This window comes from Rattus rattus, chromosome 5, assembly GCF_011064425.1.
Source record: "Rattus rattus isolate New Zealand chromosome 5, Rrattus_CSIRO_v1, whole genome shotgun sequence".
In the NCBI taxonomy this organism is placed as follows: domain Eukaryota; kingdom Metazoa; phylum Chordata; class Mammalia; order Rodentia; family Muridae; genus Rattus; species Rattus rattus.
Window position 1 is genome coordinate 50,773,982 of NC_046158.1, and position 21,903 is coordinate 50,795,884.

Below are 21,903 nucleotides of genomic sequence, written 5' to 3' on the forward strand. Positions count from 1 at the left end.
CAGCCTCCCACCCAGTTGGACTCACAGGCCTGCTTGTGTACTTGCCACAATGCCTGGCCTGACCCCATTTTTCTACCCAACCCGAATGCTGTGAGATCTTGCCAGAACATGACTGTAAATCCAGCACCAGACCGGTTTGACCATGAGTTCTAGGTCAGTGCGGGCTACTTAGCCAGTCCCTGTCTCAAAAATACCAACCAAGCAACCAACCAAGCCCATGAGATGGTGACTGGCTTGCCATTTCTCAGCGCTGCTAGCTCTGTCTGTGCAAAACGGGGACGAGTTTCCTCCTTCTGCCGTGGGTTCAGTGAGGTGATGTACGGGGAAAGCCTTCGAAACTGATGGCACTGTCTCAATCTTGTCAGACACGAGCCTGTCTTTTTACTGTAACCTTACTTCCCCTCAGAATATGTGCAGGGCTGGGTGCCTGAAGCACAGAGTCTGCTTCTAACTTTTAAAGAAAGCAATTCCTATCATTTGGTATAGGCCACGTTGTTTTCCAGCCCCAAGGAGAATAAAAGATAAATTCAGGGCTGCAGATTTACGCTATGAACCCTACAAGTGCCCCATAAATATTGGCTGATCCAAACAAAGAGAGGTACCCAGGAGAGAGCATTAACTCTCTACAGTTCAACTCATCCACAGAGAGTTCCAGACATCTGAAACTGTTCGGTGAAATGGCAGCTGCATTCCAGCAGCTTCTCTGAGGCCATTTTAAAATGGTGTGGGTCTCTGACAGGTGGAAGCTGAGAAGCACAAGTCTAAAGGCAAGCATTTTAGCTGCCGGTGAGGGCAAGGGACAGAGAAGGAGTCAGATCACATACACTGAGCAGTATGCAGGCAAGCAGGCGAGTCCTGCCTGTGTTCCCAGAACCTAGGGCAGCCTAGTCTGTATATCAAGACCTGGAGGGGAAGCAAAAGGAGGAGAGAGAGGGCGAGGATGGGGAGGAGGAAGATGAAGGAGGAGGATGGGGAGGAGGTTGGAGGAGGAGGATGGAGGAGGAGGATGGAGGAGGTGGATGGAGGAGGAGGATGGAGGAGGTGGAGGAGGATGGAGGAGGAGGATGGAAGAGGATGGAGGAGGATGGAGGAGGAGGATGGAGGAGGATGGAGGAGGTGGATGGAAGAGGATGGAGGAGGATGGAGGAGGAGGATGATGAGGATGGAGGAGGAGTTGGAGGAGGATGGAGGAGGTGGATGAGGATGGAGGAGGAGGATGGAGGAGGATGGAGGAGGTGGATGAGGATGGAGGAGGTGGAGGAGGATGGGGAGGAGGATGGAGGAGGTGGATGAGGGATGGAGGAGGAGGATGGAGGGAGGTGGATGAGGATGGAGGAGGTGGAGGAGGAGGAGGATGGGGGAGGAGGATGGAGGATGGGGAGGAGGATGGAGGAGGAGGATGGAGGAGGAGGATGGAGAATGGAGGAGGAGGATGAGGATGGTGAGGAGGATGAGGAGGAGGATGAGGGTGGAGGAGGAGGGGGGTGGAGGAGGATGAGGAGAAGGAAAAGGAGGAGGAGGAGGAGAAGGAGGAGAAGGAGGAGGAGGAGGAAGAGGAGGAAGAGGAGGAGGAAGAGGAGGAGGAAGAGGAGGAGGAGGAGGGAGCTGTCAATATATCCAAGGTTATAAATGCTGGAGTAGGGCTAGAGTCAGTCCACCCATGGTCCAGTGAGGACAATGTAAAGTTTCCCATTAAGCTGTGCTGTTTAGCTGTACTTCCTGTCTGAATAGCAATATTTTTCCTGAATAGCAGTACTTTTGAGTTTGAATCCTGGATCCACTGGAAGCAATTGTCTTGAGGCAAATTCGGGCCTTGATTTCTTTTTCCTTTTTCTTTGTTTCTTTCTTTTTTTTTTTTTTAAGATTTATTTATTTATTATATGAAAGTACACTGTAGCTGTCTTCAGACACCAGAAGAGGGCATTCGATCTCATTACAGATGGTTGTGAGCCACCATGCGGTTGCTGGGATTTGAACTCAGGATCTTTGGAAGAGCAGTCAGTGCCCTTAACCACTGAGCCATCTCTCCAGGCCTCTTTCTTTTTTAATTTTTTCTTTTTTTAAAGACATTTTTGTTGATTTTGTGTGTGTTGGTGGGAGGGGTGGGGGGGCACATGTGCCAAAGAACATCTATGGAGGGCTGTGCGGTTAGTTTTTGTCAACATAACACAAACTAGAGTCACCCAGGAAGAAGGAACTCAGCTGAGGATCTGCCTCCATTGGCATGGTCCGCTGGGATGTCTCTGGGAACTTCTCTCGATTGCTGACTGACAGGGGAGACACAGGCTTGTAGGCAGTGCTGACCCCAGTCAGTTATTCATGGGCTGCATAAGAAAGGCAGCGGAGCCAGTCATGGGGAGCAAGCCAGTTCTCCTCCAAGGCCTCTCCTTAAGTATCTGCTTCAGCTCTGGGCTGAATTCCTGCCTTGGCTGCTGCAATGAAGGACTGTGATTGGGATGTGTAGACAAACCCTTTCCTCTCCAAGTTGATTTTGGTTATGGGGTTATCACAGCAACAGAAAACAAACTAGAGCATGGGTAGAAGACAATTTCTTTCCACTATGTCATTTCCATAGATGAGCCTTGGTGGCAAACACCTTTTCACACTGACCTCCTCATTAAACGTGTGTGTGTGTGTGTGTGTGTGTGTGCGCGCGCATGTATGTGTGTGAGTGTGCATGTGTGTGCATGTATGTGCATGTGTGTGTGCATGTATGTGTGTGAGTGTGCATGTGTGTGCATGTATGTGCATGTGTGTGTTGAGTGTGTGTGTATGTGTGCATGTGTGCGTGTGAGTGTGCATGTATGTGCATGTATGTGTGCATGTGTGTGCATGTGTGTGCATGTGTGTGTGAGCATGTGTGCATGTGTGTGTGTGTGTGTGTGTGTGTGTGTTCAGACAGTTCATTTGAGTGCCATTACAGAGATTAGAGTAGGAGATTGGGTATCTTCCTTTACTGCTCTCTCTGCTATTGCTTTGAGACAGGGTCTCTCCCTGAACCAGAAGCTCACTAGTTTGGCAAGGCCAGCTGGCCACAAGCTCTGTCTCTGCCTCTCAATGCTGCGGTTATAGGCACACAAACCATGTATGGCTTTTTACATGAATGATGGGAATTAGAACTCAGATCCTCACGCTTGCACTGCAAGCTCTCCTAACCACTGAGCCATCCTTGGTTTTTCTATGTGTAAAGATATAAAGATTAGCAATAATACATACAATAATATTTTGTAGAGACCTAGTTCAAGTTTATAGTATATAACAGTTGATAAACAGTGGCGATAAAAGAGAAAAAATAACACACTGTTGTTACTTAGGTAAATAAGTTAGGCAGAAACTTGATAGCATAATACCACTGCCATTACTACTGTGCTCAGTACTCCCTGACCACACTGCCTCATTTGGGGACTTCTCCGGCGTTTCTTCCAAAAGCAAACCATTAGAGAATAAGCATAAGAGAAAATTCCCCTTTCATGTACATAGTCAACCAAACAGCCCCTGTGCTGATGGTATAGAACATTCCAGAACCAAGAAGTCACAAGGTTGTACCTACTTGCTGAAAATTTCTTACATGTACGGTTTCTACACACACCCTTGATACTCAGCCAAAATCATGTATGCCAGCCTTTTTACTCTCGAGGCTTAATGAATGCCATTCTTTCCCAGTGCTGGATGGCGGTGTACCGGTGAGTAAGCATATGGAAGCTTCCTGCTGGTCCTGGGTCTTCTCCATGGCCTGTTGCTGCTTTGTTCTGGGACTATCAGAAGTGAATACCGCCTTGACTTTTAACTAAGAAAGTCAGTAAACAGGAAGGGTGGGGGAGGAGCTCCTGGCTGAAGCCACTGACATCTATGATGTGTATTCCAGGTGTTCCGCGGGCTTCTTATGCTGAAAATTTAAGCTAAGAACAACGCGACGTGTTTCCTCCAAGTACCTCAAAGGTCAACTATATTTCCCTAGAGAGGTCATGTTGTGGTGCTTTTGATTCCAAAGCAGTGTGAGCAGCTCCGTCAGCAAATTATCTTAAGAGTGTTTCTGGTCATGCTGGGAGGTGAGCTCCTGGCTGTCTCCCATCCGTCCGCATCCTCATCACTCCTGGAAACCGGTAACTGAGAGAAGTTTTTAAGACGTTCTTTTAGGCTCAGTTCTGCACCAGAAGGTAAGGAGAATGATAACTAAATGGGGGACTTGGGTGTCATGAGGCTCCCATGACATTTTAAGAAAAGATAACGAAGTCCTGACCAGGTCTGTTGGTGGTGCACACTTCCCAGCACTTGGGAGGCAGAAGCAGGCAGATCTCTGTGAGTTTGAGACCAGCCTGGTCTACATAGTGAGACCTCTCAAAAGAAAACCAAGAAGCCAAACCGTAAACATCTCCTTAGTGAGTGGATTCCTCTTGCAGTGTGTATGTTGGGTCCTTCAAGCTTGAGTTTAAGAAAAATGCACCTGGGTACTGGCAGAAACAAGATTTTAAGACACAGGGATCTGGGCTGTAATGTTGATGGGCGGGATCTGAATACTCGACAGCAAGAGAACCACAGACATCCATGTGTTAAACATATGTAACGCCCTGACTCTAGTCATGGGAGTAGCAGGTGTTCCATGTGGGGCACAGGAAGGCCTCAAGAATGACAGGAGAGACAGGACGCTGGTGACGTTAAAAACCTAGGGAGTCTCTGGTTATAGTTGGACTATTTGGAGAACTGGGAACGCTTAAGTTTACTTTTCAAATGCATCAAAAGAACACCCTCCCCCCACACCACCAATTAGCCATCAAAAACCTTTCTAAATAGTTTTGGCCTTTTTTTTCTCCCAAATTTATTGTAGGTTAAAAATTAAAAGAGAAAAATTGACGTAATTCATCTACTGAGGTGACAGAAACAAAGGAATCAAATATGTTACTTAATTGGGCCGGGAGATGGGCACTGCAGTGTTTATTACTGTAGAGAGCCCCCTGCTGGCTGAGTGCAGTCACACCATACCTGTTGGCCTCCACCTGGTACTGGGAGGTCACTTCGCCGACATAGTTAGTGGGTTGTGCTTTTGTTGCCACGAAGCTGGCACACCCCTAGTGTTCACTAGAGTCTTACTGAATAGATAGATAAATGAGCAAGAAGTTTGAGCAAATGAGGCCAGTTTCGAAATGAATTTTTAATTCTAACCGTTCTGTAATTAAATCTTACCAGCCTTCTTGGTGTGGAGAATTCTTCCCTCACTATAGTCTGTGTATGCTGCAGTACCAGCAAAATGATCTACAGCCAACTGTTACTGAGGACCAAGTACAAGCTGTTTTGCCTGATGTTTGAGTGTGTGTACTGTTGTACACTGTACACTGGACGAAGGGAGTTCGGAATGCTTTAATAGCCCATCCGTGGCCTTGGAGAGGAAGTGCCTGAGTCAATATCCAAACCTCTGTGTGTGTGTGTGTGTGTGTGTGTGTGTGTGTGTGTGTGTGTGTGTATGGTGGGTGTATACATGTGTATGTAAGGAGCGTATATGTGTGTACATGCATGTATACACGTTTGTGTATGGTGTGTGCATGCATGTGCATTTGTATATGGTGTCTGTGTACATGTGAGCGTCTGTGTGTGTGTGTGTGTGTATGGTATGTGTATGCATGTGTATGTAAGTATATGTGTGGAGCGTGTATGTGTGTACGTGCATATGTACATGTTTGTGTATGGTGTGTATGCATGTGCATTTGTATATGGTGTCTGTGTGTGTGTGTGTGTGTGTGTGTGTGTGTGTGTGTGTGTGTGTGTACATAGCATACCGACTCTGTGGCCTCTTCATTGGCTTTCCTTTGCAACAAATTTGAGACCCATGGAACAGGGACAGGGCAGGGAGGATTTTCACCACTGCACTGTGTGTCTGCGTGTTCGTAGCATGCCATTTGATGGATGTTAAATTGCCCCTCTGAGAGATGACAATGACTGGACTGAAGGACTTTTGGGGCAGCCTCAATGGCTACCTATGGTGCCGTGGAAGATTATCATCACTTTCCACTCTGAAGTATTCCACTGCAGATGTGAGTTTTATGGCTGCTCTATCTATATGGTTCTTTTTGGCTTTTAATTTCTGTGAGCTCAAATTGAACCTAACTGACTGGTAACGTAAGAGTGATGGTTCAAAGTTCTTTCTACAGGACCTGGGTCACCTAGAGACAGACCTCAGGGCATGACTGTCAAGTGTCTAGATTGTTTTAATTAAGGTGGGAAGATCTACCCTAGCTGTAGGCAGCACCATTCCAGGGTCTGGGGTTTCTAGACTGAATAGGAAGGAGAAAGCAAGCTGAGAACTGGTGTTGGCTCTCTCTGCTTCCAGACTGCAAGTGCCATGTGTCCAGCCTGCGGTGCTTCCCGTGCCGCCATGGACCGCACGCATCCTCAAACCGCGAGTCTAGAGCTTGCAGTGCTGATGGGCTTGTTTCCCTGTTAGTGCTTGCTTCCTGTAAAACCACACCACAAATCCCTTTTCTAGCTGATTGCCTTCCAGGAAATTTGGGATCACTGCATAAGTAATTGCCTCCTGCTGCACACGGCTAGTAGTAACCGTTTGTTCCCTTGCTCTAGTAAGCCAGCGGAGAGCTTCACCTTGTCTAACACATGTCGATGCTGTTAGACGATTCCTCACTGTGTACGCACAGCACAGGGCTAGAGGAATGACTGAACAAAAGGATGAGGCCAGGTCTTCTCACGTGCTCAGCTGCTGCGATGTGCCGAGGCGTGTGCACGCAGGACACATGTGCACGGCAGATGATCTGGGAAGCTCTCAGGATACCTGAGCTCTCAAAGGCTTTCCCAGATCTGTTTGTGTCCGCATCTCCCTCTTCCAACATTCATTTTACTAAGATGCTGTCTCAGAAAACAAACATGGAGGGACCCTGAGGTGTGAATAATGAATATTTACATACTTAAGAGGATTTTTTAGTTTGTCTTCACTACCACAGTATAAAACAGGAGGCAAACATTCACTTTTTTGTTTATATTTACACAGACAAGAAAGCCACAAGTCGACGCCGTATCATACATTCTGCTTTTTATTTATTGTCTGGCTAACTTACAAACATGCAGGTGTCTATGGTAGATTCTACCCCACCATTTAACTACTCTGATGACACAGATGCCTGTGTCTGTTTATACAGTGCAGTGGCATGAAAAATTTCCTCTACAGCTCCTGCCTATGAACAGGGAAAATTAATTTCATACCAAAACTTTGAGAAGGTTTCAATAACCACCCTGTTTCTGGTACTAAAATAACAAAATTGATATTACAAATTAAAATATAAAGGCCTAACAGTTTTTACAAATATGCAGCTAATCCCCCTACTTAAGACATAAAAAGTTCATTCTTTTCAGATCACAAGTAAGGCACCATTGGGTTAAACATTTTCTCAGCTTTCAGTAAATAAAATGCATAGTGAATAGACACAGAACACTGAATTTTAATACTGCAATATATTTCCATATAAAATGATTTGCAAATGTTAAAATACTGCATTGCATCTTAAATACACATAACTGGAAATATTATGGGAAAAAACATACATGTAAGCTTTGATTTCAGGGAAGAAAATAGTCCTTTTTTTTTTTTTTTTTTTTTTTTTGCAGTCTGCCATAGGTTAAGATAAACACAGAACTTCTCCAGAGTTTTAAATGCAATTGGGTCACTGACTTCCAAAGATAGGATGTAGGTGTATTAATGAAACATTCTTTGCAAAATACTCTCCAAACCCTTTTTATTATGAATGGCAACTTTGAGCTGTGACCCCGTTCCTGACTTAGAAATGTACCTGAAAAACTGAGATTTACCCAGGACTTGTTTCAATTTTCATGATTCCTTAAAAAATTCAGACCCACAATTTTTGAGTCTGACCTTTCACTGCCATACACAGCACAAGGAAGGACCAATTCTATTTCCGGTAAAGTGGGTCACTGAGTGTCTATCAAAAAGATGTTGATTCTAGTGAATATCAGATCAAATAATTTGAAATACATTTAAAAATGTTAGAAATAAAAAAATTGTCAAGCTTGTTGAACCTTTTATTTCTTTGTTTTCATGAAAGGCAGACAAATGGTGGAGGAGAAGGAAGGAAAGTTACTCTCTAAAGAACTAGGTCCAGGGCTTTGGCAAGGAAAGTTATAAAAATACAATATATTCAAATCAATCACTTTATAATTTATTAGACGTTTCATCTATTAGAACTCCTAAGTTATGCTTTTATATAAATGAAACAATCATTCTATAAATAGGAATGTCTTTCCATTTTTCTTTGGATTGATTTTTTTTGTTGTTGTTGTCATTAGCATCTCCCAGCAACACGTGAGCAATACACTGGACCCAAAATACAAAGCTCAGGTAGATACACATGTGGCCATGTGCTTTAATAGACAACAGTAACATTAAACATGACGATACAAAACATCAAAGTGGAAATCGTTTTCCAACTCTACAGCTAGATTTCAAAGTCCCAGTAAAACATTGTAAACAAAATTCTATGTATATAAAAGGCATGCCTGATGCTTTTGCTTTTCACGGTCGGTCCTTTAGCGGAACTTACTTGCACAGATCCAAGACGATTCTCCCAAGAAATCCAAAAACCAGTGCTTTCCGGGTTCTACTGGTAAGCTCCTTAATCTACTTGACCCAGTGGGTTGTGTAGAATTCTGCCCATCATCAAAGCTGTCCCCTTCTCCCATAATTCTGATTTGATACATTCTCTGACTTTCTTCTCCTATCTTGCCCTCCTAGCTTTTCCTGACCTGAGGAAGGTTTCTCTGGAGTGGAGGATTGAAGAACCACAGATCTGCAAGGCCAGTGACCAGTGAGTGCACAAGCCAGCTGGTTCTGAACCAGGAAGAGCCCACACCACACGTTTCCCTTTCTCTTGCAGTGGCTTTATTCCATGCTCCGGTAAACTGTACTAGATACATTTCTGACTAGGTAATGATACTCTGAAGAAACACCTGTACATACATAGTAAGGAAAAAGGCAAAATAAGGGTCAAAAAGCTAAGGTCTCACTGTCTGCCACTGTATCAAGTTACGACTTGGTCTTGGGATATCTCTTGAATTGCTAAAATTCAATTTGCCTTTTTAGGCACAAGCTTTCCGTACTAGCTCCTGTCTTCCAGACCGGCTGACTGTGAGGTGCTTAAGCACGTGTGGACACTTGAAATCTGGCCCTGTGCTTGTTCTAAATACAGAATGGTTACTGGAGTGAGAGGACTTAGTACCAAAAATGTGAATACCTCATTAATAATTCAGGTGGAAGTGACATTTCAGATGCACAGAGCTAAGTAAAATGGAGTTCTTTTCATCTGTTTCCTTTTACCCTTATAAAACATGGCTGCTGGTCATTTTAAGACTGGGTATGGGGCTCACATTAGGTTTCTGTTAGGCAGCTCTGCCCTGGAGCCTACCTCAGACTGCCAAAGATTGGACATCCTGCAACCACAGGGCTTCACGTAGGGCTTGCTCAGCAACTTGCTTGGGCGGTCTGTGGTTCGTTTGGAACCAGACCGGAGGCCAAGTAAGCAAGAAAGGCATAGAGAAAACCAGCTCTCAGGGGATTTAACAGCTACTGCCTGTAGCAAAAAAAGCAGTGAATGCCTGACCTCGTGGGGCTGAAAGCTGGGATACGATTCTTCTCTGCCTCCTTATAACAAAAGCCTATCGATCCCAGCAGCCGACCCTGGCAGGCTGCGGCTGACACAAGCAATAGCTCAGGAATATATACAACATAAACAGGCCCTTCTTTCCCGATCCCCGCCGCCCCCACACGCAGGGATCCCCTCCTCAGCTTCCGTTCCTCCCTCCTCCTCTCTCTGAGGGGGGCAAAGAAAGAGGGCGGGGCGCGTGCAGTTCTCAAACAGCAACAACAGAGGCAGCTTTGGAGGTTTGGGTAGAGCGGAGCAGGCAGAGATCACCTCGGGATGGGAGGAAGGGGTGGGGCGCCCCTTTCTCTTCTGTTGGATCCACCTTGATGGAGAAAGCAGATGAAAAGTAATTTTGGTTAGAAGCTTGGGTTTACTGTGGAAAGTTGGAGACGGCTGCAAAGGTGCTCACTGATTTACCCAGAGCTTGAGGCTGGGAGTAGGGAAGCACCGAGTGTTGTGAGAAGATGGTGGGTGCTGGCTACTGAGTACTTCCTCACAGTTATGTAAGTCAGCCATTAGTCATGTAGTCTGGCTGTCATCTGATATACCACAAGGAGCCAGCGAGATGAGAGGTGGCTCTGCACAATGCTGCAAAGAGGGAGCACAGCTCAAGGTTGTCTGAGAGGCTGAGGCATCCAGAAGAGCAGAATAAAATGGGTTATCTGATAAAGCTCCGTTTTCTCTAAATGATTTACTCTTAAAATCAATTTTAGGTTTCTTTTCAGTACATTCTAGAAACATTGAAAAAGAATCTGTAAAGATAGTGGATTAGGAGATGAAGAATCGCCAACTTAAAAACCATTTTAAATGCCTATTCTCTTTCAGGGTCTCTGTCACACAAGGAAGCTGGGAGAGTGAGCAGGTCATTGCCCTGGTCCTCAAGTCACTCACCGGAGTCGTAAAGAAAGAGGGATAGAGAAGGAATGTGTCTAGCTATGACATTAAAAATCTCGAGGGCAAGGGAAGGTGGCTCTGTTACTGATTTAAACATCTAACTGATACTTAAATTCTATAAATGAGGGAAAGTATTTAGAGTGTAAGCAAACAGCTTCTTCAAGTGGATTTGTTCCCGTTCCTCTAACAGAAGGTTGTGCCCTATTGATGAACTCGTACACCCATTCATTCACAAAACAGTCAAAGGCATCTGTTTCATGTGAGGGCTTATTTCCATCCAAAACTTCGACCACCAACACAACAGTTTCCTTATAGTTACAACTCTGGGCATGCACTGTCTATAAACACAGTATTCCAATTAAATAAAATTTCTAGGATTGGAGTTTTCCTTCAAGTAAGAATATCATGTTTACCTCTGGCATTTGTTCTTGGAAAATTCCTTACAATGTTTCCTAACTCTTTAAAGTCTGCAGCAGAAGCACAAAACGAAAATGTGACTTACTTCATTTAACCCCAAAGTGTCCACGATAGAAACTGCTGCTGCTGCTATGGCGTTCACTGCAGCCCAAGGCACAAATCTGTGTCCCTGGCTCTACTTTTGATCTGGCTCTGCTTTTTGTTTTTGTTGTTGTTGTTGTTGTTTGTTTTTTTGTAAGCTCTTCTTGAAGGCTTCTAAGCAGCCTTGACTTCAGCTGCTATTAAGCTGCTCAAAGGCTGGGCACCCACTGACCAACAGTTACTCAAGAGCTGTGTGCTGAGAGGGACTGGGTAGACCCTGAGCTTCTCTGAGGTACTTACTATGTTAGAGAACAAGGGCCTAGCTCCGGGTGCTGTGACGTCTGTCTGACCTGAGGGATTAATTCTGAGGCTTAAGTCTCTGTGAGCCTGAATCTCATCAGAGCCATGTTTCCATAGTCCATGCTATTTTTAATTAGTCCCATGCATACCTTGGTGTGAAATTCCATGCTATTTTCTCTTAGTCCTGTGCATATTTGGCTGTGAAATTGTAATGCTTCTATTCTACCTTCTGGTTCACATTTCTTCCTCAACAGGGAGAAAGTGATGCAGGCAGCCACATGTCAACAAGCAATGGGAGACGATCCGAATGTGCAGGGTTGGCAAGTTCTTGTATGGAGACTTAATGGACCCCCATGGACTAAAACCATGTGATAAAACAGGGGTGTGTTTACTAAGCGATGTCATGTAAAAACCTACCACGAACATGGTCTAGAACAATGTGTAAAAATTCAGAATTAGATGGAAAACAATAGGAAGTGTCTAGTAGAATGAAAAAATCTGTCCTGTGAGGGATGTATGTATGTATGTATGTATGTATGTATGTATGAAACTGTGTTGAATACATATACATATGTTTATATGCATATATGTTGAATACATATGGTCATAATGCATTTAAAAGATCAAGGTAGTATTTTGCTTTACTTTATGACACTTTTCCAGTCTCAAACTAGAGGAAATAGAAGATGGACTGACCTTTGCTTTCCTAGGAAGGTCAAAATGGAGGAGATGAACCAAAGAAGTAAAATAATATAACTTAACACTGGTCCACCAGACGTATTCCAAGATGGTAATGTTTCCTTCAGAGAGTTGTTGCTCATGGTGGATGTCCTGCCAGGGTGCACACAGCTCCTAACGGGGCTTCCTATTCCTCTGCAGGCCAGAGGCCTGGTGTCCATGCATCTCACCTGGAACCCAGGCTCTCACATTAGGAGCTCGAATGACACTCCGGCAGATACTTACTTCGGCTTTCATTTCTGGCCACTTTGCTGGGATACGTCTTGGTCGTTGGCACATACGGCTCTGGAGGCGGTAAGTCGGAAATCGGATGGAAGTAGAACCTGCTTTCCCACTCATCTGTGGGAGAAACAAACGGAACCTCAGCACAAGAAATCTGTTGGGAGGACGTGGGGAAGGAAGACAGACAGACAGACACGCACGGAAGCCAGTTCCCGTTTTGTGGCTGGAAGTACACGGAGAAGCCACAGTGAGACCAATGTGTCCGTGACCTCAATGATCCCGGCCTGCAAAGCCAAGCAGAGCAAACCGGCTTGAACTGGAGTGGCCTTGATCCTCGGGCCTCACTTGGGGCTAGGATACAGGGCACTTTCCCTCTCACTAGTGGGCCCACGAACAACTCGCTCATTTAAATTATTTTCATTTATTTTAGTTGTATGTATGTGGGTATTTGGGCTGCATATACGTCTGCACATCAAATGGTTGTGGAAATCAAATCCAGGTCCTATAGGACAGGCAAGTCTAACTGCGACCTTTCTGATAACACAGCAGAGGGAAGCAACTGAGTAACTGTGCCTTACCCACGGCCAGCTATTCAGCAAGGTAGATCATAAGATGGTAATCTGCAAACACACACACACACACACACACACACACACACACACGCACGCACGCACGCACGCACGCACGCACGCACGCACCCACACAAAACCATTACAAAATCTCTGGTGAATTAAGTTAACCACACCGAAACTCAAACAAGGAACAAACGAGAGAAGAAAACGAGCTGCCTTTTTGGAGAGTAGGAGGAAGAGGCCATCTCCATAGGAAGCCCTAAAATGGAACGTTGGTTCTGTGCAGTATGGATAACAATGACGGAATGAGAAACATCGCTCCAAATAAACAAACATCACTCACCTTCGCAAGATGAGTCTTGGAAGCCATTTCGAACTGATGTGGATGGTGGGGGTGGGGGTGGGGCCCCAGCACCAGGCCTGTCAGGAGGAAGAGGAGGCCTAGGCCCACTTCTGGGACTGTCCATTCCACTCCTAGATGGCAACTGAGGGGTGGCAGGCAGGGCCCGAGCTGTGCTTCCATTTCTGTTTATTGGAGGTGGTGGTGGGAGGGGGCCTGGAGCAAAAGACAAGGCATCTAGTGAAGCACTGCTTTCAATATACACACACGCACACACGCACTGTGCAAGGCAGAGTTCCTGCTGAATACACACCCTTGAACTAGGGGAAAGGAGAAATGGTGGAACCCTCTGGACACAGACACAAACAGGAAGGGGGCATACACCCGGTGGATATGTAAACTAAGGCCATATAACAACCGCTAACTGGCTCTCTGGCTTCAAGTAACCACCGAGGCTGGGGACCAAACAGTGAAACTGGAAACAGGTAATTATTTATATTGACAACCATGCCATTGAAAAAGCATTTTATCCTTTTAAAGACTTATTGAACTAGTTATTCTGATACCTCCAAAGAATTGTTTAAAAGGAGTAAGATAGTTATAAAGTTAGTTTAGGTCTTCAGAAAAACTAAGTTTTTTAAACTAAAAAATTTAAATTGTGTGTGTGTGTGTGTGTGTGTGTGTGCGTGTGCGTAGGTCAGAGAGCAACTTTAGAAAGTTTATTTTTGCTTTCCACCTTCACCTGGATTCCAGGGGTCATCAGGCTCAAGTCACAAATATTCTTACTGGCCGAACCCATTGCCTCGCTGGTCCAGTACTAAGTTTTTATGTGTGTGTGTGTGCAGTATTATGGCAAATTACACAAGCATATTTCTGTAGTGCACTGGATTCTGTGCCCAGACACAAATGACACTAAGAACCAAACACTGGTTACTTGGAGAACCACAGTAGTCACTTCTTGCTGATTCCTCTGTGTGTGTGTGTGTGTGTGTGTGTGTGTGGTATAAGTGGTGAGTGTGTGTGTGTGGTGTGTGTTTATGTGTGTGGTGTGTAGTTTGTATGTGTGTGTGTGGTATATGTGGTGTGTGTGTATGTATATATGAAGTGTATGTATGTGTGTGTGTGTGTGTGGTATATGTGTTATATGTGGTGTGTAGTTTGTGTGTGTATGTGTGGTATATGTGGTGAGTGTGTATATGTATGTGTGGTATATGTGGTCTGTGTGTATGTGTGTGGTATATGTGTGTAGTATATGTAGTGTGTGTGTATGTGTGTGTGTGGTATATGTGTGTGTGTGTGTATGTATATGTGGTGTGTGTGTGTGTGTGTGTGTGTGTGTGTGTGTGTGTGTGTGTGTGGTAAGGAGAAGCACAGGAGAGAGACACTGCTGATCTTACTCTCCCATTACAGACAGTAGGTGGTGGCTACAGCTTCTTAATGTGCTGCTGGCTGTGGAGCTTGGGTCCCTGACTACCAAAAGTAAGGTAGTTGTCACCTCTGTCACAGTGGTGCCAGGAGCAATAACTGAAAAAGCAAACTAAAAGTACTACATACAAACCAGCACTTTGGGGGCAGAGAGGTAGATCTTTATGAGTTTAAGGCTAGCCTGGTCTACAAAAAGAGTTCCAGGCCAGCCAGGGCTACATTGTGAGGGCCTGTCTCAAAACTATTTAGATATAAAATAGATGTAATACATATTACCAACACATTTGAAACCATTTTCTAAAAAAAATGTTATGCATGAAGTACGAGTTCCTTCCTGAACCTGGGGCGCCTGCAGCTGGTCTCCTGCAGCTCCCTGAGCTGAGGCTAAGGCCTCTGACTGGATATTTGTTTGTACTGCTCGGGGTGCTCTTAACCTCTGAGCGTGCCACCTCTCTAGCTCGCCTGAACTGGGTTTTTTAAAGATTTATCTTTAATGGGCAGAGAAGTGGACTCAAAGCCTGGCTTAGGGAGAGAGAAATAGTTAATTCTGGTTGTGATGTCACTGCCTTGTCTTTAGTACTCTCATGGGACCTTATTTCCAACCAACACAGCCCAGCTTCCCTTTAGAGGAAGGGTGGAAGATGAAAGTCCCTCCCTTTTCACTCTCAAAAGTGACCATGTCAGCCAGACTGCTCGATTCTGAGACACAAACTATCTGGTCCCTTTTATGAGATGTCCACGCCCCCACCGTGACATTACACCATCAGTATGGAGCAGCATCCACGGCTTTATGTTTTTGTTTGAGACATTTAGGACAGCAGGGTTTTGGGGACCCGACACCCTCAGTCTTGCCATACCTGATCTGCCTGGCGGATCCCTCACGGGAGGAGGGGGCCTCTCGGTGGGTGGGGGAGGGAGAGGCCCCGAGCGTCCAGGTGAAGGCAAGGGAGGTGTAGGGGAGGTGAGGGACAGGTTCCGCTGTGGCAGCCTGGGGATCTCGTCGCTGGAAGTCGGGGGCAGAGGAGGGGGTCCTGGTCGGCTGGGCGGTGGCGGAGGAGGTGGTGCCTGTGAACCCGCCCCCGGCCGCGGGGTGGAAGGCACTGGAGGTTTGCTGTTTTGTGATGGGGGAGGGGGAACCGCTTCTCTGTGCATGGAGGGCCTGTTGCCCACCGGAGGAGGTGGTGGAGGGGGCTTGTCATCCAAGGCCCGGCTTGGGGTCGGGGGCAAAGGGGGCCTGGGGAACGGAGAGGAGGAGCTCGAGAGGTTCTGGCGCACAGAGCCTGCTCCAAAAGCAGCACCTCGGTTTCCGGGAAAGGGGGGTCTGGGGGCTCCCAGCCCTGCTGGGGATCCCCGGTTGTGCAGACTCGACGGAATGGGTCTTGGCGTATTTGGTACCGGAGGGGGAAGGCTATCTGGTTTTGAGCCCACATCAGGTCTCGGGGGAGGCATTCTGTTCCTGGGCGGCTCTGGGGGCCCACTCCTGTGGCCTGGTGAGGGTGCGGGAAACCTCCCCGGGCCACTTGGGGGTGAAAAGGGCTTGGCAGATGTGGCTCTTCCTCCTGGTGGCAAAATCGGGGGTCGGCTTCCTCCAGAATCTAAAGAACAAGAAAATGGATACTGGGTTGAAAAGTGAGGAGCCCCAAGTAACCCAGAGGGCAAGGGTGGGTGCTGGACCTTTCCCACTAAGCACTAACTAGGAGCTTTATAAATTAAATTATTTAATTTGTTGGTGTGGGTCTCCTGAAGGCGGAGACATAGCTCTATTTATTTACCAGGTACAGATTTTACAGCCGAGGATGCATTACCTGCAATGGTTCTGGAGAGGTCGCTATGACTGGATGACTAGAGGAGAGAGTGTGACAGCATGGAGATGTCGCTATGACTAGAGGGCAAACGGACAGCACGGAGAGCCTTGGATAGATTTCTACTAATGGCTGTCATGGACCTCCACTGCTGTGCATTCCCCTGTGCCCTGTACTGCTCAGATTTGAAAAAAAATTCAGTCAGCCATCTTAGGTGTGTGAATGTAGTTACTCCACGGAAAGTCTCTCTCTGGGCTGGAGAGATGAACACTGCTCTTCCAGAGGTCCCGAGTTCAGTCCCCAGCAACCACATGGTGGCTCACAACCATCTGTAATGGGATCTGATGCCCTCTTCTGGTGTGTCTGAAGACAGCGACTGTGTACTCATATATATAAAATATATCTTTTTTTTTTTTAAAGTCTCTCTGTGTGAAGGTTTATCTAGTTCCTTTGAGAAAAAATGCTCAATAAATGTAGTCAAGAATTATGACTACATTAAAAATAATTAGGAAGGAAAAAATTGTATGACTAAGAACTTCATTTGCAAAGAAGTAGGTAAGCTTCTCCCCCATGACTAGGTCAGCCCTCAGTATTAGCGAGATTTAACAATTCTGTAACACTTTTGTTGAGCAAGTGTAGTAGAATTTTGTCAAACTAATCTATGGGTGAACTAAGTGGAAGAGAGAAGGGGAATCTCAAAACTCTCTCCCCAAATCCAAAACCCAAGTTAATTCTTTTTTTTTTTTTTTTAAAGATTCATGGGATTGGGGATTTAGCTCAGTGGTAGAGCGTTTGCCTAGCAAGCGCAAGGCCCTGGGTTCGGTCCCCAGTTCCGAAAAATAAAAAAGAAAAAAAGATTCATTTACTTTTATTTTATGATTATGGGTATTTTGCCTTCATGTACCCCATGTTTTACAGTGGCCTGGCCAGCCAGAAGAGGGTGTTGGAGTATCTGGGGTTGGAGTTACAGACAGCTGTCAGCTGCTATGAGGGGGCTGGGACTCAAGCCCAGGCCCTCTGAGAGAGCAGCCTCTCCAGTCCCCCAATGTCATTCTTGGAAAAAATGGTTACCATTGAAACATCTTCCACTTCAACCACGAATTAAGTAATGTACAAATATAGATTGTACACCCATTTTTCTAGATATTAGAAACAGCTGGATGAGCAAAATAAAAAAGTTCTCTCTCCTGCATTTTCTGTTCTTATGGGCGACAACGATAAGCCAGTAAGGAGGTGTTTTCTCATGGTCATTGGCACAAAAGGGAAGCTGAGGAATCAAGAGTGCTCAGAGAGGCCAGGCCTGGTGGGGTGCTGGAGACAGTGCCTCTGGGATGGGCCACGCGAGCTGAGGCCTAACAAGAAGTAGCCAGCTTTGGGAAGATGAGGCCGTGCACACTTGAGGAGAGGCCAGTGAGTGACCTGGGCAGAAGCTTCAGGCTCCAAACCAGAAACCTGGGTGCCACAGCACAGGAGAACCGAAGCCCAGGAAAGGAAGCCCAAGTGGCCGGGCCACTGAGAGCCTTGCAGGCGAGGAGTTAGAGTCCATCGTCCACACAAGAAGCACTTGGTCAGTGGAGTAACACGAACCAGGGATAATCTTTAATTTGACTTTATCACTGTAAACGTGATTTCCTTGAGTAGGTGGTATAATCCTGCAGCACTAGCTTATGCCTCGTCTTCCAAACTCATGGGGAAGCCGTAGTTAACCATCCACCTTAAAACAGCACAGGCCCCCAGCACTGACTTCAAAGCCGTCTTCGTTTTCCCTTTGTTTAATTTTCCACCTTTGTGCATGAGCGCACATTAGATGCCTGTACCGAGTGCATGCCTCTGGCAGCTGCCGAGCACCCTCTCGTGTGCCTCAGGGAGATGATTTTTATATCTGGACACAAGACTGGCAAGATAGGACCTACGCCAGCCACCTGAGGACCAGAGACTTCACCCTCGGACGAGCGCGAGACTTTCATCCCAGTGCACACGATTACCTTCAAGCCGGGTGCAAAAGGCCCACCTGAAACCTCTGTGAACTCTGTTTAGGCCTGGGTCCCGTCCTCAGGCAATCTCAGCGTGGTCATGCAATGTCCAAAATACCTCCTTCCAGGACTTCAGATAAGGGCCGCTCTACCTGTAGGCCGCTCTAGCTGTACTCAGAACGCTGGCTTCTAGTTCTAAGTATCGGCCATGCACAGCACCTGTTGCTGGTTAGTGAGTTCTGGGGCTGTGTCTTCTAGAGCGTGCTCCGCAGTGCACTTAAAGACGCCTATGTGTGTTGCTCTATCCGGGTTGTCTGACAAGGAAGGATGCACTCCTAGGTTACTGGGTAGAGTTGCGGGGAGGGGTGAGTTAGGTCCACTTCCACCTTTCTCTTTTCCATTCCCCACCCTTCCCACTCCAGCTCACTCTTTAGAAAAGCATTGGAGGATGGGTTACCCCAAGGATGCTATCCAAGAATATACAGCTCTACAGGACTGCATGGTCCTGACTGATAAGAAGCCGGACCTGATTGATCCCTCTTAAAAGAGGGTGACATCTTGCATGGCGTAACTATTTTAAAGGGCAGAGCCTGACAGCCAAATTGCCCCTTGTTTAGAACTTCAGACAGAGAAAGAATTCTGTTTACCGTTGTCCCTGTTGGCGGTGGACCTCAGCTTCGGCATGCCGGCCTGGAACAGTCCTCCCAGTCCTGGAGGACCACCCCCTCCAAAATTTCCACCACCGCCGCCGCCTCCTCCTCCGCCTCCGCTGCCTCCACCATAGCCACCGCCAGCACCCTTCGGTTCTGCAGACAGAAGGGAAGACGTGAGAAAATGCAGGAGAGTTTACCTGTCCCAACTCCAGGAAGCTGTAATACAGCGAGGAAACACTATGGGCTGACCCTGGGCATTTAAAATGGAAGAGACATCTTCCTCTCACATTTTGTACTGGCACCAAGAAATTTCATTTGAATTAGCCACTTTGCTGTATATTTTCAGTTAAAAAAAATTACAAAAAAAAAAATGATGACCTTTTATTTTCTAATAGGCACACAGTTTCCAAATAATAAATGTTCCCCCTTTCTAAGAGCTGTGCCCCTTCTTTCTGTTTTATATAATAATTACTTTGATGGCTGAACCTCCTTAACAATGTGGATTATCAATGTTGCTATGGTAACAGTGTTCTGATTTTAATGAGACCACTTCTGTTCTGACGCTAAATATTAACTATTAGGTTACCATAGTTATTTTTTTAAAAATATTTACTGAAAAGGAAGATTCTTCTATTTTAGGCTTAAAGACTTATAATAAGGAATCTTATCAAATACCTAGTTAGCATTTAGAATAGGTTTTAAATCTAGTACTAAAAATGGGATTTTGGTCTTGGTCAGTTACCCTTACTAGTATTTTTGCTTAGTGTTTTCTTATTCATAAATGGCATATGTCACTTTCTTTTCTTTCTCTCTCTCTCTCTCTCTTTTTTTTAATGTATATGACTACACTGTCACTGTCTTCAGACACAGCAGAAGAGGACATCAGATCTCATTATAGATGGTTGTGAGCCACCATGTGGTTGCTGGGAATTGAACTCAGGACCTCTGGAAGAGCAGCCAGTGCTCTTAACCGCTGAGCCATCTCTGCAGCCTGTACGTCATTTTCTTATTTCGGGAACTCCTTGCTGACAGTGTGTTTGGGTGGCTGTCCTGCCCTGGACAGAAGCTCCCATCTCTACCCAGGTGGAGAAGGCTGAGTGCCTGTCATCCAGGCTTAGCAGGAAGCTCAGTGGTAGAGCGCTTGCCTAACATGCTCTTGGCTACGGCATCTGTCCCCACAACAAAATGAAAGCAAGAGAGAAGAAACAAAATGCTCAGAACATCTGGAGACATCGTCCCCAAGTCCTCTGGGAAGCAGGATTCCCCCCAGGTGGGACGCACGGGCCCTTAGACTCCTTGTGTGTGCACTGCCTGGGCTACGTTCTGGTATTAGGACAGGGGCAGTTTCATGACACTTACCAAAAAACTTTCTGTGGCTTCCGCATTGGGAAAGATTCATACAGCATTTGAATTAGCTGTTTATTGAAAACTGAAACACAGAACTTACCAATAAGAACCTTCTAATGCACAGTTTTCCAGAAAGAAACTAATCTTAGAAAGTTTCTGATTTTTTCGTTGCTTATGACTTACGTTCCTGAGTAAAGTTTGATACATTAATGATTTCCTAGGAAATTAACTTCAAGATTTTAAAAGGAGCCAAGCCTCGTGAAGCACACCTGTAATCCCATCACTCACAAAAGGCAGCATCAGAAAGTGTCTCAGCATGGCGCTCCAACAGTCTATCCTCAACATAAGAAAACCTGTCTCGAGGCTCTGTATTGACTTTGGGCGATTTCATTTTATTCACTGACGTGTTTTCTAACTTAGCCACTTAGCCATTAGTTCTCCGTCTTTCCTATGTGTACCGCTCTCCGCTAAAGACATGACTTGGTAACGAATTGGTAAGGATTATTTTACCTAACAGGCTAAACCCAATTACAGCAACAGTTTCAGGAGTGCTTGTGAAAATGCTTTAGTGTGAAGTTTAAAATTTTACTAACTTTTAACTACCAATAATATAAAATATAACACTGTCCTTGTCATTCAAATATTATTCATCACCTAGTAAGACAGCTTAGAAACACACACACACACACACACACACACACACACACACACACACGTGTACTGTTGTTAACTTGAAAGTGGGCTGTACTATCAGACACATCCATCAGTGTTGTCTACCTGGAGCCCCACCCATTGTTCATCTAGGGAAATGCTATATGGTTTAAATGTGGCCCTCAAGGCTCGAATGGGAAACTTGGTCTTCAGTGTGTTCATGAGAGAGGGCCATTGAAGGGGATGGTTACTGCTCTCAGAAAGAGCCAATACGGTCTCACAGGACTTCAGTTAGTTCTGAAAAGAGTTATATAACAACAAGACTGGCTGCCCCCCAGTCTGGTTTTCTGTCTTCTTTTTGGTCTGCCTTATGCCTTTACTTCTGCCATTGTTGTGATGTCATCCCCATGAGGTCCTCAGCAGAGCCAGGCCAGTGCCAATGGCCTGCCCTTAAACCTCTCAACTATAAGTTAAATAGATTTCTTCGTAAAGTACTTGGTATCAGGTATTTTGTTACAGTAACCGAAAACGGACTAATACAAAAACACTGAAATTGAGGATAGCTGAATAGCTTTAGGTCATTTGGGATAACTAGCAGGACAGGGTTAAATTACAGAGCTATCATGCATGCGCACTTCGATATAGTGCCCAGGGCGGTTTGGCCTGCAAACCAGTGCAGAACAGAATGAATTCTGTTATTTGCAGAGAGCTCAGACAGCAGTATAGGTATCTGATTAAGGGTAGGGACAACCAAGTGTACAGTAGATTGTAACTTGCTTCTGTCAGAGGCTCACCCCTCAGCATCACCAAGCTGCTGGGGAGGAAAGGGCTA

The 21,903-nt window shown here is 45.7% G+C and overlaps 1 protein-coding gene across 1 annotated transcript in view; it reads right to left on the reverse strand.

Moving 5' to 3' along the window:
• Positions 1–7,028: 7,028 nt before the first annotated feature.
• Wipf1 (WAS/WASL interacting protein family member 1) overlaps positions 7,029–21,903 on the reverse strand; it is a 40,300-nt gene continuing 25,425 nt past the window's right edge. Inside the window, exons 4-8 of the mRNA XM_032902537.1 lie at positions 19,068–19,226; positions 15,503–16,240; positions 13,224–13,436; positions 12,312–12,425; positions 7,029–9,978 (exon numbers count right to left, since the gene is read on the reverse strand). Of these exons, the coding sequence (XP_032758428.1) occupies positions 9,923–9,978; positions 12,312–12,425; positions 13,224–13,436; positions 15,503–16,240; positions 19,068–19,226 (1,280 nt within the window). The 3' untranslated portion in view covers positions 7,029–9,922. The remainder of the gene's footprint in view (positions 9,979–12,311; positions 12,426–13,223; positions 13,437–15,502; positions 16,241–19,067; positions 19,227–21,903) is intronic.